We start from the raw sequence: 17,555 nt of genomic DNA, 5'->3' as shown, positions 1-17,555 counted from the left end.
AAACAGAATTCTCCCTCCTGCTTCTCCTTGTGTTCTCCAGCCCTCAACCCAAAGCCAGAGCTCCTCCTGCCAGGCAGCCCTCTTTACATTCTCCCAGGCATTACTACTACCCCTGGTGCTGTACCACCCCTGGTGCTTCTCTACACTGGGTCCATATCTGTAAATGGTCCTTTTCAGGCCCCCTCTTTTGGGGCATGCTTCTGGCTCCTGCCAGACGCTGACTGTTACAATTGCTCATCTCAGTGCTGGTTTCTACCTTAACAGAAAAAACTGGATTTTCCGATCCAGTATTTCTATGAGAAATAAGCAAACAGCAGGCATGAACCATCACTGCTCTACCAATGACTGTTATACCTTTTATCACCATGTGGGGAAAAAAAATGGTGAAAAATCTCAAGAAGCAATCTTGTAAGAGCATAAGATTATCAGCAATCATTATAATGCCTTCTAAGCCCATGACTCTGGAAAAGAACCAGCCACGAGAAATAAAAAGATATAGGTACGGAAGCTTATTGAAAATAATCCTACTTTTTTATAGACATTTTAATCTGTGTGCTGGTTGCTTTTGCCTGTGAACCCATGTCATTGAATTTCCACAGACCTTCTGAGGTTAAAGTCAAGGTCTGCTGGGCATTCCGCTTGTCAACTTTTGATGAATTACCGTCCTGGCCAATTGTGGTGTCCGGCCTGCACCCTGTACCAGCCTTCATTTTAGATGGTCTCAACAACACAGAGGATGTATAAAATAAAGAGTCTGGGTTGAGAAGGGTTTCAGGAAGCCACATCATACCTTATGGTCTGAAAGATTGCAGGAGGCACTTATCAGCTTTACCCTGTGGTGGTCTACAGCTTGGGGATAGGGAGAGGAGAAAGGTTTTCAGGCAGAAACAGGAGTTTTGTTCTGTGTGATCCTGAAACTCATTGAACCAGATGGGTAGAAATCACCCTCCAGGGTGACTTTTTACAAGTCATGGATTATTGGTCCTGGCAGATAACTGGAGTTTGTGCAGCACAGTCTATAGAGCCCTTGTGTTCTGAGAGACCTCACGGAGGCTCCCAAGGGGTCAGGGAGAGAGACTGAGTAGGGAGGTCTGACCCTGCACTTTTGGCTCCTTAGGACTCCATCCTAAGCTAGAATTTTCTTTTTCCTTGACCTGAGCTGAAGGCAGATGCTTAACCAACTGAGCCATCCAGGTTACCCTAAGCTAGAATTTTCTATAGGAGTTTGTGCTGGTGGGTTCCACACTTAAGGAGGGTTTTACTTAAGAGGGAATTTGAAATCCACTTACCCTTTAACCCTGTGAAGAGTCTCTGGGTTGGAAGCTCCATGTTTGCCTATTTCTTACTGTTACCTTCTGTCTTAACGTGGAAGGCGAATATTGATGGTGATGATGATGATGATGGTTTTAATGTGTTGACTGGGCAAGTAATGGCTCTGGAAGTGCAGATGACCTGGTCTAGGTCTATTTGGTGGTATGTCCAGAACAGAACCCTGTCTCCCGACCTATCAGTGGTTCTCTCTCTCACCTTGGTACGTGTGGCTTTTAAAGAACTTGTGCCAGGGGGATCCCTGGGTGGCTCAACAGTTTGGCATGTTGAGGGTGTGATCCTGGAGTCCCGGGATCGAGTCCCACATTGCGCTCCCTGCATGGAGCCTGCTTCTCCCTCTGCCTGTATGCCTCTGTCTATGTCTCTCATGAATAAATAAATAAAATCTTAAAAAAAAAAAAAAGAACTTGTGCCAGGCATTTGTGGACAGGGCCTTGTTGATAAGCAAGATAACTAATTAGATGTCTTCTATTGTATTGTTTTTGCGTGTGTCTTTGTCAGGCAATTCCAGCCTAAATGCCCACATTGCCTGGGAAGTAACACAAGAATGCACTGGCCCCCTGTCACAGTGACAGACACACATGCACCAGAGTGACAGGTCAGTTACTTGGCTAAGAGCAAAGAGTTTGACAAGATAAAAGAGGAAGATGGGGTATGTCAAATACAACGGCAGAGCTTGCTCATTGGAAGTGTGGGTGGTGGGGTCAGCCTAGAAATCATCACAGCCCCATCACTGCTGTGTGAGCCCAAGCCAGCTCCTTGACTTATTTGACTCCAGTGTCCCAGTCCGTAAGTTGGGCACCAATCTTAAAAAGTTGTGAGGAAAGTGTCTGCAAAGCAAGTAGTTTGCGTAGCCCAGCACACAGTCAGCTCTCAGCAGAGACTACCTCTTATCCCAATTACCATCATTTCCTATAAGGCAGGAGTGGGTAAAAATAGGTTGGAGCCCTGACTCCTCATGACCCCCATCAGCCGAGTATCCAGGCCTCCCAAGCTAGAAGGACACTTGGAAGTCAGGTGGCTTCTGTGGCATCACTAGGTTACGTGTCTTCACTGGGAATGGGGTATCAAGCTTCTCAGGGTAATGAAGAGATGCTAAAGCATCTAAGGCCTAAGGCAGGCTTATTACTCGAGGCGGGAGCTCAGGGATTGCAAATCAGAAGATAAGGGCGTTTTAGGAAGAGGAATGTGAGCAGTTCCAAAGTCTGTCCTTTTATGTAACAGGAACCTTTACAGTCTGGCCAGAGCCTGGGCCCACTAATAAATAAATCAACCCAGAATTAGGCCCTCAGTGGCAGCTGCCATCTGTGGTGAGACCCACATCTTCCTACTTATGCTGCTGCAGCCTAATTTTAGCCCAGTTAGAAGGATGTATGTTGAGAAACATGTAACTTACATGCAACACAGCACAAGAGACACCTTTCAAGAGCATTGGTCTCTGACCGGGCCAGCTGGAATTGGTACATTCTCAGCTGACCTAGAAGTCAGAAGTCATCCACTGATCTCTCCACGCTGCCTGCCACCCTACCCCAGATCCCCAGAAAGGTGCCAGGCAGAGCAGCCACAGACCCTGGGGCCAGGAATAGATGGGGCTGTCAACTGACACATCCCTTCCTCCATGAGTAATGAGCATGCTCCAGGCTCTGGGGGAACAGCTTAAAGCATTTCCCCATTAATCTGCGAAGGTTGATGCCCCGATCTAAGTCACAGCACAGAGCCCGAGTGCAGGAATGGCACGTGTTTAAATGTCACCGCATGGGCCACCTGGCTTTCTGAGCACGTAACCACGTTTCCAGCCTGGAAGGCCTGTTACACTCGGATCTAATTCCCAACATGGGGAAATGTGACTTTTCATAATTTGAACAAGTCTCTTAAAGAACCTTACCTCCAGCAGAAGCAACACACACACACACACACACACACACACACACTCTCTCTCTCTCTCTCTTTCTCTCTCCCCCAGGGTGGGTGTGAATCCTAATTGAGAGCTCAGTTTGGAGAGGTACCTCCACAAATCCCTCAGGCTCCCATCCAAACTACGTACCCCAGGTGACAAGACAATTATGAAGGAAGTACAGCGTGTTGCCATCAGGATGGGGAAGAGGACAGGCTGGCACCAGGGTAGGAGCTGGAGCTCTGCTCCAGACGGCGCCTCTGTAGCCCAGCAAGGCATGGATTTCCTTCTATTGATGAGGATCATTTTAATTGCAGTGTGGCCAGAGAACAAAGTTTGTGCAATATTAATTCTTCAAAATGTGTCGAGACTTCTTTGTAGGCAATCCCCATCACCTGCCCATCTCTCCCTATTTGCGTGCTATGGGTGAAATCTCTGCTCTGCATCTATTTCAAATCCAGGTTACAGGGCAGAGGGCCAGGACCAAGTCCTGCTGAGACAGAAGATCATGAAAATGCAGGCAGGAAGCTAAGTTCAGATAGGATTCCTGGGGTCCCAAGGTCTGGAACTCAGAAAAGCTGGATGAGCGAGTAGGGGGCTTGTCAGCTGGAGTGGAAAGAGATAAAGTTACCTCTTATCGAGATGAGGGTGAGGTCAGGGTCCCTTTCAGGCTTGAGAGGAGCCTCTATAAGCTGAGACTAGAGCGATGTCCATGACCATCTGTGACCTCACCACGAGGATCTCACTCCCCAGACAAGAATGTGCTCCCTGCTTCTGTCACTACTTCTATCTAGCCTCCAAGCATGGATCCTTTGCTTCTTTCCAATTTTGTTATTTTTAGTAACAAATTTTGTTTTAATAATGAAATTTCATTTATTTCACTGATAACTTTCACGTATCAGAAAAGCAACCTCAACACCTTAAAAACAAATAATCCAATTAAAAGTGGACAGAAGAGATGAGCAGACATTTCTCCAAAGAAAACCCGCAGATGGCCGACAGACACATGGAAAGATGCTCAACATCACTGGCATCAGGGAAATGCAAATCCAGCCCACAATGAGATAGCGCCTCACACCTGTCACCACGGTTAAAATCAAAACCACAAAGAACGAGTGCTGGCGAAGAAGTGGAGAAAAAGGAGCGCACTTATCATGCCAAGCACTGAATAATGTTTAGAATTGTTCAATCACTATACGATACACCTGAAACTAAGAGAACACTGTATGTTAGTTATGCTGGAATTAAAATAAAAACTTGAAAAAAAAAAAGAAAAGGAAAGCTAGGACCTTAGGTGGCTCCATCAGTTAAGCATCCCAATCTTCATTTTGGCTCAGGTCATGATCTCAGGCTCGTGGGACTGAGCCCTGCATCAGTCTCTATGATGAGCATGGAGCCTGCTTAAGATTCTCTCTTTCCCTCTCTGTTTGCCCCTGCCCCCCCCACCCCCCGCCAAGCTTGTGTTCTCTCCCTAAAGAGAGCGGGAGAGAGAGAGAAAGAGAGAATAAAAGAAAAGCAATCTCTGGCTATGCAAGTAAAAATGTTTCAAAAGTTTTACTCATTAGTTAAAAAAACCTTCATATATACAACCATTAATTCTCATTATAATTAGTGCAGAAGTGCTCATGTCTTTATTAACAGAAGAGCCAGCCCAAGCATCAAGTAGGTAATATTGACAATAGGGTTTACAATTACAGGCACGATTTCTGTCAGGACACTAATAAACTGCAGGGAGGGCAGCCCACGGGACATCCTAAATGTAATCGTGAGCCAGGAAGCAGGTGCAACACCAGTATTTGCCATTTCACCACAATTTGGCAGCTGTGCAAATTAACAGGGCATGGTAGCAACACTTAGAATTGTGCATGGAAGCAAGTTTTGCACAAACTGCGATTTCTTAGATAAAGTCCTTTATTTAGAGGCAAAGACATGCAGAGTCCACTAGGTCTCTGTCAGATGACGCTGAGCATGAACAAGTTCAATGTTACCCATCTCTGAGCAGCTTATGACCAGCCCAGAACCACATCAAGGAAAGGATGTGCTCACATACTAAAATCAGGTGTATAAAGTCTGCAACTTAGGGGTGCCTGGGTGCTCAATTGGTTAAGCAACCGACTCTGGTTTCAACTCAGTCATGATCTCAGAGTCATGAGATCAAGCCCCACATTGGGCTCCACGCTTAGTGCAGAGTCTGCTTGGGACTTTCTCTCCCTCTTCCTCTGCCCCTTCACCCTGCTCTTTCCCTGTCTCTCTAAAATTAATAAATAATCTTTAAAAAAAAATAAAGTCCGTAACTTATATGAGCAAAATCTCCAAATGAGGATCCTACTCTAGGGTTGTATGTGTATGCTCATTGCAGAAATTTTATAATATATAAATAAAGCTTGAAGAAAACAAAAATTGAGGTCAGGAGTGATGCCTTCCATCAGTATTAGAATGTTGGTGTGTTTCCTTCTGGGCTTTTTTTCCCTTGACCAGGCATGGTCTGCTCCACGGGTTCTTCCCACTGGCTAAACGACAGCTGACTTGCAACTCTATTTCCCTCACCGCCCACCTCTTGCCCATGCCTCCTGCAGGTCAGCAGCTGGCCCCTGCTTCACCCTATTATGAAGGGTGCGACAGGCAAAGGCCTAGGGTAGGAAACTCAGCAGCCCCAGGTTCAAACTCCATGCACACTCCTAATTTGCTATGTGACCTTAAACTTCTCTCAGGGTCCTCCTAGAAGTGGAGAGGGTTGCACTCATGGTCCAATACTGGATTGTTCAAGCTGCAACGTGAATCATTCCACAGAGACAGGGACCAAGGGGGAGCAGCAGCGGGTGCAGCCCCACAGGTGTGTGTAGGGAGGGAGTCACATCTGAAGGTTACATTAAGGCACCCTGTTTCTTAGCAGACAATGCAAACAAAATGCCTCTCCTTGCTGCCCAGGTTTTAGGCAGAGACTGGGATGTGGGCAGAGAGGCTACAGCCAGACAGGCAGCTATAGTTTCCAGAGAAGTAACATGCCAATGTTACAAAGGCAGCTCTGGGGAACAGGATGCTATGGGCCACCTGCAAGAGACTGGACAGCCCGGGTCCATGTGCCCATCTGGAACACCTCGAACTCCTTCCATCCAGGTGAGCAGCCCAACCATGGCCTGGGGAAGCTTGAGATTTGAGTGGAGATGGTGTGAAGTAACCTGTCTTCTAAGACAGGAGAGAAGCCCTGACATTGAATTTGGGTGGTCTGATGTATCACCAGCTGTCTAATCTTACATCTTCCAATCAGATTTTGCCTCTGTGAAAAGATGCCCTTTCTGTGCCCAAACACAGCTTACACCCCTACACCCTGTGTGCACTCCTGGTACTGCTCTAAATGGTGTCCATCTGGTACCTCATTTGACACTGACAACCCTTCGAGGTATGCAGTGGGTTGGGTACATGAAATGTCAATCTGCGTGCCAAAAAGTAGTCAAAATAGAACAATTTGATGTAGCTGGTCCGAAGCATTATGTCCATTTTGCATGTGAGGAGATTGGGCTCAGACTGGACATGGAAACTGCCCACAATCACGATCTGCAGCCCACTCTGCAAGCACTCCACTGATTGCTTCCCTGAAGGCTTGGAGAGCTAGGCTAGGTGGCTTCAGTGGCAACAAGGAGATGCTAACACCACAGGGGAAGCAAAGATCCGGTCGCTGCTCACATAAGCCAGCCAGTTATCCCTCCCACCACTCAATGCCCTGGGGTCTCCCTGTAGATGGGGACCCTCAGAACTGAGAATGGGAGTTCTGTCTACCAAAGACTGTAGAACACTCAGGGTACAGTTCACTTGCTGTACCCAGCCACACCTGGGCCCTGTAGATTACCTCTCCGTGTCACTGTCGCTGGACACCACCTCCTCTAAGGCTGCCTGTAGGTCAGCAATCCGCCGGATGGACGTCTCCAGGTCTGTCTGGAGGGTCTGTCTCACTGCTGCGAGTTCCTCCACATACTTCTCCTGGAGACAGAGACCACAAGCAAATGTTGGCCTTGGGCAAGAACTCACCTACCTGCCAGAGCTTCTGGGGAGGAAAAACACACCCCAGGTGGAGCCTAGTGTTCACTGAGTACCTAGTACATGGTGAGCACCCTCTCCATACAGGTGGGCTTTCAGACCCTCGGATAGATGCTGTGAATTGTATAAACATGGATGTTTTGGGGGCCACCAGGGCATGGCTGATGGCCCCCAAGACAGAGCTCCCTCATCCACACTGGAGGGGGGGTGGGTCTCAGCCTAGTGTGTCTGACCCCAAAGTCATGCACCACCACCCACTTTGCACCAGTCAGTACATCTTGGATGGATGAGTAAATATATGGACCAATTCATGTTTCCCAGAACAGTAACTGAGGCTGGTTCTGGAAGCTATGTCTGCCTCAGGGATGGATCTGGAGTGAGGCATCTGGAATAAGAGATAGGGCATGTAGTGGGGGGCAGACAGGAATGGTTCCTTTTGAACTCCACCATGCTGACTCCCCCAGCTCTGCATCTTAGAGGCAGCAAAGGCAAAGACGGACAAGCCAGAGGGGTTCCTCCCAGAGCAAGCAGATACCACTGCCATTTACCGAGCTCTTTCTGTGCCTGGCACTGTGTCAGGCAGGGGTGCTACTGGCATTAGTGGGTAGAGGCCAGGGATGATGCCTGACATCCTACAATGTGCACAAAAGCCCCTCCACAAAGAACTACCTCACCCAAATGTGCATAGTGCCCAGTCTGAGAAACCTTGGGTTAAACCTGGAATCCCACCTGCTAGGAATTTGTCCTACAGGGAATGAGTCAAAAGGCAGAGTAAAGTCTGTACCAGAGAATGCTCAGAGCAGTGGGATTGGGGACGGGGAGAAGCTGAAAGCAGCCTCATCATCCAACACAACTGGGAATGGTTAGGAAGACCACAGTAGTGTCTCTTTGATGCCATGAGGCAGACATTAACATTTGAAATAAGGGTTGTGGTAGTGTGGAATGCTTCTGTGGAATAATGTTAAGCAAACGAAATAGAACAGGGACTATCATGCCCCTATCTATCTGCAAATAACACACATACCATTGGAAAAACACTTAGGGAGCTGGTGATATTTATAGATGAGGATGATGGGGGAGTGTAGATTAGGGATAAAGTTTTTCTTTTAAGCTGTTCTAAATTATGTAAGGATTATTTGTTGACTGTTTTATTTATTTATTTATTTATTTATTTATTTATTTATTTATTTATTTATTTATTTTAAAGTAGGCTCTCAGAATCCTGAGATCAAGACCTGGGCTGAGATCAAGAGTCGGACTCTTGGGGCACCTGGGTGGATCTATGGTTGAGTGTCTGCCTTCAGCTCAGGTCATGATCCTGGGGTCTGGGGATCAAGTCTTACAGGGAGCCTGCTCCTTCCTCTGCCTGTGTCTCTGTCTCTCTCTGTGTGTCTCTCATGAATAGATAAATAAAATCTTAAAAAAAAAAAGTCAGACTCTTAACCAACCGAGTAACCCAGGCGCCCCTGATGCTTTAAGGAACACATATATACCAACTGCTGAGGGTGTAGAAAGGTGAAAATATGAAGATTTAGGGTCAGATCTAAGCAATATTCCAAGTTACCCATTTAACTCACCAGCTGTGCAATCTGAAACAGCTTACAGTGACTCTCTGGGGCTGGGATCGTTTTCTTTATGTTGTAAATGAAGAAGTGGAGGCCAGTGAAGGCATTCAGTGCAGAGCCTGGATTTATTTATTTATTTTTTTAATTTATTTTTTATTGGTGTTCAATTTACTAACATACAGAATAACCCCCAGTGCCCGTCACCCATTCACTCCCACCCCCCGCCCTCCTCCCCTTCTACCACCCCTAGTTCGTTTCCAGAGTTAGCAGTCTTTACGTTCTGTCTCCCTTTCTGATATTTCCCACACATTTCTTCCCCCTTCCCTTATATTCCTTTTCACTATTATTTATATTCCCCAAATGAATGAGAACATATAATGTTTGTCCTTCTCCGACTGGCTTACTTCACTCAGCATAATACCCTCCAGAGCCTGGATTTAAAGCCTGATCTTGCCAGTGATCTTTCTGGGGCTGCGTGTGCACACTCCCAATGAAAGTCAGGGAGAACCAGGTCCTCCCCATTGCGGGGATGTGCACAGCTGTCCTTTGCAGAGTGGCCTGTCTATTCGCGGTATTGTGGGTCTGTGCTTTTCATCTGATCTTGAGTTTTCCCAATTTTAACGAGAGAGAGAGAGAGAGAGAGAGAGAGAGAAAGAGAGAGAGAGAGAGAAAGCGAGCAGGCAAAGACTGAGAAGTGTAAGGGCTGAGTGGAGCTGAGAAGCAGCAGCGTGGAGAGAGAAGGGGGTGACGGACGAGAAGCTGGCAAGCACTAGAGTTGATTGAAGTTGCCAGCTGTGAAATCCCCATCTTGGTGCTGACAAGGTGAGAGCCGGTCGGAGGCAGGGGCCCTGGGCAGGAGGCCAGTGGACTGTCACAGGAAATAACACGCACCGGGGGATGGCTGGGAGGCGCTTGCCTCTGGACGCTGGCATATCAGCTCATAAAGACACCCAGAGAAACGGCCGGGTGCAAAGTCTCAGGAACTTATAGGAGCACTTGTCTGAGCTCAGCTCTCTCCAAGGCGACAGAAATCAAACATGTTCTCCCAGGAGATGGGGCACCTGTATCTTTCTTTGTAAGATACAGAGATGCTAGCTGACGTCCGTCCACAGGCCATGTTAGATGTGCAGTAAGTGTTTGTTTGGGGGCTACGGAAAGCCAGAGCAGCAGAGGGGCCTATGTGAGGTCATGCAGCTGGGAGAGCACAAAGCTCAGAGGTGTTGTCTTGGGTTCTTGGGGGATAGTTTTCTGCCTCATGAGCCCAGGGATGAGAGAAGAGCACAGGTGTCCCCTCCCAGCTGTGCCTGGGTGAACTTTGCACCGGCAACGTCATGCAGTGTGAGCAACAAGGGCCTGACGTCTTAACCCTCACAGAGCCTCCTGGTAGGCAGAAACCAGGGGACCGGGCCCCCGGGGACAGTCACTATCTCAGGGATGGATGGCTCTGCTCTGGGACTAAGAAGGTGGGTGCAGCAAGGGCGAGCTTAGGTGAGTCCAATCTGTAGTATCATCAAAGACAAAGTAGCTTCTAGAGCCAGTGTGCCTAGGTTCAAAGCCCAGCTCTGCCCCTCACTGGCTGTGTGACCTGTAGCAAGGTACCCAACCTCTCTGACCTCCAGAAGAGGAAAGGCTTGGTCAACGCTGGTATTGCTATCATTTAATTTTCAGAGGAGAATGAGGAGCCACTGGGGATGAGGAGCAGAGGTTTGCCAAGGTCACAGGTGAATAAGGACTCTAGTTCCAAAGGTTTTTCAGCACCCCGCAGAGAAAAGACATGGATGCAACTAAGGGCCGCATAGGGGATGAGTTATTAGAACGAGGAGAGCTTCAAGCAAGAAAAGCATCCATAGATGAGAGTATACGGACCAAGGATGGGATCCGGGGTACTCAGATCAGGCCCAGTGGGAACACAAGGAGACGGACTTGGGAAATCTAGAGTCTGTGCAATCAGCAATCAGCAAACCTTTTCTGCTTCAACTTGCAAAGCAAATAGAGCCTGCTGATTGCAGAGACCAAGTCGTTAGGGGAAATGCATGCGGTGCCCCAAACTGTCCCTGGGGCAGACAAAACAAAACCCAGCTAGAGACTGCTCAGGGGACACTGGGGGTGGGGGGCACGACACAGGAGAAGAGGGTACAAGAGACGTGTCCACTTTCCTGTCTGGGAGTCTGGGGCTTTCTCTCCCTCTCATGACATCTGACTAATGATGCTTGGGATTGAATCGGTATTGCCAAGTGCAATCAGGGTTGCATTTTGAGACCAAGTGTGAAGCTGGTCTTCTCTGTTATTCTCTCTCTTTAGAGGCTTGAAGCAAAAAGAAGTTGGGGGAGAAACTAGGATATGAAACTATGCAGATGCTAAGATGTATACAGCAGAAGCCTACTAATAAATACATCATATACCTATGTTAATCTCTAACTACAGTAATGGTGATATACACATTGCAATGACACCCAACATATAGTTGGTGTCATTACACCCAACATATCTATAGTAATAGATATGATATATTCATTACACTTGGGCACATATATTCACATGCCATTCATTCATTCAGTAAACACCCATTGAGCACCTACCATGTGCCAGCGCTGACCTGTGCAGGACGCAGATAAAGTCCTAATTTCTGTGGAGCTTACATTCTTGCCAGGACCAAATCTCTCTGTATTGCTGGTGTTTAGAACATAGCGAGCACTCCATCTATACTTGGGGATCGGATGAATGGTGTTACTGCATGACTGGAAACGGCGAATGAAGGAGGAGCCCGGGTATTACACTCACTATGTATACATAATACACCCCATGCATTCAGAGACAAAATCAATAAAAGTATTTTTACTGTGTGTGTACTTGTGACCTCCCCAGCATTGCTTAAGAGAATCACTAACCCTTGTTAAACTCCCAAGCTACTCCCCCTGGAGCATGCCACACAGAGCTGCCCGTGTGGGAGGTCTTTCATACGATAATTAGTGGCTGCAATTAAAATTGTCTCCTTTTGTGATGTTCAATTAGAGGTTAATATTTAAAACTGCTGTTTGTTTTCTTTGCCTGGGGCATCTTTAGGGGACTGTCTCTTGTCTGCAATTGCACAGAACTCTCATGTCCGTTTCTGGAACCCTAGAGGTTGCCTCTCCATCTTTTCAAGGTGTCCTCCAAGAAAATTAATTTCATGTAGCTTATATTCTAGGGCACAATATCTCAAAACACCCCTGAAACCTGATGAAAACTCACTTTGTCATTTTCTTCTGATTCACTAAAGACAAATAGAAACTCCATGTTACAGAGCCCATAGCTAAAAAAAAATTTACACACAAATACATATGCTATTATAAATACATATAAATACATGCAAATATGTGCTCACATACATACATTCAGATACACACGCATGAACCTTCCCAGTCTGACACACAGCACATACTTAATATTTAATTATTACATGAATATATTTATTTGTTTTCTCACGTACATTTAGCAGGTCTCATCTCACATAATCTTTATGAACCCTCAGAGTCAAGTGCAATGTAAAAACACAAAAAGTAACTCAACCACATTACAGGAAAGTAATGGCAGTGTTATTATCTCCGAGTGGTGAGATATCAGGTGATTTTTGTTTTCCGTTTTATTCTCCTCCAGATCTTCTACAAAGGATATGAATGACTTTTCTGATCAGTAAGTTAAAAAAATATGGGATTTTATTTCTGTCTATGGTATGAGGAACAATCCCCTGGACTGCCCACTCAGTGTCTCCCATGGCAGCCTCATTATCCCCAGTTTACAGATGAACAGGCTGAGCCTCAAAGGATAAATCACTTCCCCAGTGTCGTGCAGTCAAGACACAGTGATCTGCAGTCAAACCCAGGTGTCCTGACACCTGCCCGCAGCGCTTTTCTACTTTGCCTCCAATTACTCCTGCTTTAGCCAAGGATGCCTGTGTTTCCAGAGGTGGGGGCAGTCCGCCCAGAAAGAAATGATGAGATGATGAGGACCTGCCACTGTTTCATTCAGATTGTCCTAGGGTCACTTGCCTGGGAGAAATGAGGCTGTAGGGGAATAAAAAGCCCTGTGAACTGTGCTTTGGCTCATCATGGAGTGAGCATTAACATGAATGTTCGGTCTCCATATGGGAAAGACTTGGTGTACCCAGAAGAAAACCCAGAATTATGCATTAGATTCTCTTATATAAGGCTGAAAAAGAGCCCAACCTTCAGCAAAAAGAGGAAGTAGGAAGAAGATGGTCATCACTATGCCAGGTTCTTTCTTCCTAATCCTCTTGCAAATTAATTGTCTGAGTCTAGGTTTATCATGTGGTAATAGACCCAGAGAGACTCATCCAAGATCCTAAAGTCACACAGCTAGAAAGTGACACACAGATTCAAGCTCAGGCCTGCCTGTTTCCAAAGGGTCAGTCAATACCTGACCGTTCCTCCTACCCTTTTCTACACCCACAGTGGGCATGTCCAATCGATCACTGTCTAGACCCAGGCAATCTAGGGTCAGAGTCCACCCTATGAACTACCAAGCTAAGCACTTCATCCAGTGATCCATCTACTAGCATCAACTAGACCTCCCAAAGCTTTCGCACTCTACTCAACCCTCTTGGAAATGCCTCCTGAGTCCTCAAAGAAGATGCTTATAGTAGTTGGCTGGTTGGCAGGGGAGGGGGCTGTTTTTCCTTGAAAACTGGTAAGTGGGGGCACCTGGGTGGCTCAGTAGTTGAGTGTCCGCCTTCGGCTCAGGTCCTGATCCTGGGATCCTGGGATCCTGGGATCAATTCTTGCACTGGGCTCCCTGTAGGAAGCCTGCTTCTCCCTCTGCCTATGTCTCTGCCACTCTGTGTCTCTCATGAATAAATAAATAAAAATCTTAAAAAAAAAAAAAAAAGTAAACTGGTAAGTGCTCCGTGGGACTGAGGGAAGTGGAAGGCTACCACTTTTAGGGAGAGATCCTGATGGGTGGGGAGAAGGGAGAGGCAAGCTACCAATAACACAGGAGGAGCAGGAGAAACAAAACACCTATGTGAATTTTGAAGAGTTCTTAATCCTTCCTTACTTTCACCTCCTCATCTCGTAACATGCCAGTATTATTTCCTAACAAAAGATTATCACCAGGAACAAACAAAATAATGTCCAACTGTGTACATCTGGTATACCTAATATGTGGGCTCTCACTTGATATCTAACAGATATCCTTCTTTCTAAGTAAAGACTTGGAAAGTATGAAGCCTGTAGGTATTGTGTAGCAAGGACAACCTCATTTTTCAGAAAATGAAGCCTATAAACCTGATGGTTTTTTTGTTGTTGTTGTTGAAGCTGGAGGATTTAATACAGTGCCTTGAAGGAGCCCATATCAGTCAAGAAAATGGAAATTGCTCTAGATCATTCACATAAAGGGATTTAATACAGGGAATTGGTTATTCAGATGATAGGAAAGATGAGAAGCCAGGATAGATAAGCAATGGCAGGAAGGCACTGCCAACCTAGGACTGGAAGGAAAAAATGGGACGTTGGGCCATCCAATGGAAGTGTGCCCAGTGGAAGGTGGTTTCATGGAAGAAGAGCATTCTGAATGGGATGATCTGGAATTAGAGTTTCAGCTGCCATCAGGGACGCCCCCCACCAAGGCAGCACAGGAGATGGAGAAATACCCTGGCTTCTCTCCTTCCCCTGTCCTTCAATTGGCCATCACCACCTATCTTTGGCTGACCCTACCAGGGAAACTAGAAAGCATAGTTTCCTACAATTTAGAGTAGAGTAGAGAAGGGTGGGAATGTATCTGAGAGGAATCAGGAGAATCACTGGCACAGAGCAGAGACATATCCAGGTTCAACCCAGGCTTCATTCCTCAAACTGTATACTTACAATTTCTATCTATCTATATCTATGTATATATTTATAAACATTTATATTTTATATAGATGTATATATGTGTATGTATATATATGTGTGTGTATATATGTGTGTGAATATATATATATATATATACACATATATTTCAAGGAAAAGGTTACAAGAAATCCAGAATAACAATTTTCAAAGTATTACAGCCTCAAATGCTGTATTGCAAACCCCTAGTCTATTTTAATTATTTATTGCTACATAACACCTCAACACCTAGTGTTTTGAAACATCGAATACCACTCATTATCTCTCATGGTTTCCTGCGGGTCAGGAATTCAGGAGTGATTTATCTGGGTGGTTCTGCTTCAGTCTGGCTAGAAGGAATAACAGCCCCCAAAGATGTCCACATCCTAATCCCTGCAATTCTGGAATATGTTAATTTAGATGGCAAGAGAATTTTGCAGGTGTGATTAAATTAAGGCTCTTGAGATAGAGAGATTATCTTGGATTATCTGGGTGGGCCCTAAATGTAATGAAAAGGGTCCTTACAAGAGGGAGGCAGAAAGGTCAATGGAGCAGAGGGACACAATTCAACCTCTAAACAGATGTATTTCTAGAAATAGGAGGAAGTTCAGGATGGCTACACTGTTTTCCTTTGTGGGTGGTGGAGTCCATTGAGTTGGGGCCTATACAATAGCATTCTGGACAATGAACATTTTAGGCAGGTTGGGCTGTTCATATCTAGATGATGGAGATCTGGCTTGTGGAAGGTCTAAGCTGTGTGTGTTTGCTACACACGCACACCACCACTGCATCCATGGACACACACACTATATACCAGGCCAGAGCAGGAGGCCACCTGGCCAAGGTTGCTGGGCCACTCCCTGGGTGGCTGAGGCAGAACTAGAACCTGGGCTTTCCTATCTAGGCCTTCTCTCTGTTAGAAGGTGAGCTTCTCTCTCTATGTTTTGTTTCACACACTTTGGAACATGACTCATTTTTGCCTAAACACCGGCCCTCACCGCTTGGGCAATAATGATGCCATGGCCTGGGGTTCCAATGGTGAGGAGGGGGTCCCAAGATTCCCCCGAAGGCTGGGGGGTGGCAGAGGTCACAGACTCCTCGGACCCTTGTACAAAGGGGTTGTACACAGGCCCTAGACCCTTATACAAAGAATGTGGTTGAGGTTCTCAGACAGTGGGATGGGGACAGCCAGGGGGAGGGTGGTGATTAGGCTTTGAGGCATGAGTGTGAAACTCTCCTGTGAGTCTTTGAATCACAGGTTTGCAAGTTAAATTAAATTAAGTTTAAATTTAAATAGAATAGAATGGAATAGAAAAGTAAAATAAAATAAAATAAAATAAAATAAAATAAACCCACTCTCTAAATTTTCTTATGGCTCTAGGTATTCAGAGCTCATAGCTTTCCCAGCCCTAAAACTCCCCCCAGGCTGTGATTTCTGATGCAGCCATCTTCAGAACAGGGCAAAAACAAGGACTGCCAGAGGACTCCAACCCTCTCAAGGTTGACACCTGCCAAGACCTTACAAAACCCCACCATTCGCTGACAGATATCCTGACCCAGAGTGAACTTCCACATGCCCCACTCCTGACTTTCCAGAGTCACTGACCCAACTGCTTTCTGCAAAAAAGAAGGAAGGCATTTCGTTTTTCTGCTCAAATGCAAATATGACAGATCTGTGCCACCCAATTTTCCTGACAGAGAAATAATTATATCAACATAATTAAGTCTCAAATGCAAAAATTATCTGTACCACATACACCGACACTACACTTCCCGCATCAGAGGGCCATTGTTCCAGGCAGTAATTATCGGGCCACCTTTGACATGTCTTATTTCAATTTAAATGGAAATGAAGCTCATGTGTCTTCTCAGCCCGCTAGTCCATGTGATTGCAGAAATAGGGAAACTGGACTTTGAAATTTCTCAAGTGTCCACTGGGTTCTGTAACCAAAGAGGGTAGTGTGAGAACAATTTATTTCATATCCCTTGTCCCTACTCTGGGCATCAAGTATCTTGTCAATACAATGGGCTAATCTCTTGGCATCTTTCTCCTGCTCTCTATTCATGAGCATAGAGATAGTGTCCATTATTGTCCCCTAAGCTTTCTCTTGCTGTCTTGAATTGCTGTCCTTCTCTTCTACCCAGGCCCTTCCCCATGCTGTATCCCATAAATAGCCCAAGAGAGAATCTCTGTAATCTGATAAATCTCCTGCTTAAGAGGCCACAATTACTCCTCATTTCCCACAATTCAAACTGGGTGGTTAAGCCTAGCGAGCCCTGCATAGTCCATCCCCCAGTCTACGTTCCGAGGTTCTTCTCCTTCTACTGCCCATACTCTGCACCCCAATTCTTCAGAACTCTCACGGTCTTCAGAGCTCCCAAACATACTGCATTCCCTCATGCCTCTGTGCCTTTGCACCTACTATTCCTCCACCTAGAATGCTCTTCCCTGCTGACAGGTGAACTCCTACTCATCTTCCAAGACCGATTTCATAGTCACTTCTTCCATGATGCCTTTTCCCACACCTACGGTCTAACCCCAACCCTCAGTTTCCTCATCTATAACGTGGGAATGACTTCAGCATGGTCATGCTGTGGGACTAGCTGTGCACTCATGAGTGGAAAGCACCTGATGCACTGCATACAATGTAGCAGGTACTCCATACACATCAGACCTCTGTCTTGTTCCCATGATGACCAGGTGATAGCTTGTGAAGTATGGCAGGTTGATGGGGACTCCTCTGCTGTGACGCTTTCTCACACTCCCCCCAACTCCTGTGACCCTCTCATGTTCCTCTCTTCATTTAGACATCCAGAACACTCAACCCTGCAACCCTACTAGCCCTACCGATTAAATGCCCCAGATCT

General features: G+C 46.1%; 1 protein-coding gene across 1 annotated transcript in view; it reads right to left on the bottom strand.

Annotated features, from left to right (window-relative positions):
* Positions 1 to 17,555, bottom strand: part of MYO18B (myosin XVIIIB) — a gene marked incomplete at its 5' end in the record, with an annotated part of 239,487 nt that overhangs the window by 32,881 nt on the left and 189,051 nt on the right. Inside the window, one exon of the mRNA XM_049102131.1 lies at positions 7,071 to 7,201. Coding sequence (XP_048958088.1) covers positions 7,071 to 7,201 — 131 coding nt within the window. The remainder of the gene's footprint in view (positions 1 to 7,070; positions 7,202 to 17,555) is intronic.

Source organism: Canis lupus, chromosome 26 (assembly GCF_003254725.2).
Source record: "Canis lupus dingo isolate Sandy chromosome 26, ASM325472v2, whole genome shotgun sequence".
Lineage (NCBI taxonomy): Eukaryota > Metazoa > Chordata > Mammalia > Carnivora > Canidae > Canis > Canis lupus.
Note: the sequence above shows the minus strand (reverse complement) of the source record. Positions and strands in the feature narration are given on the sequence as shown.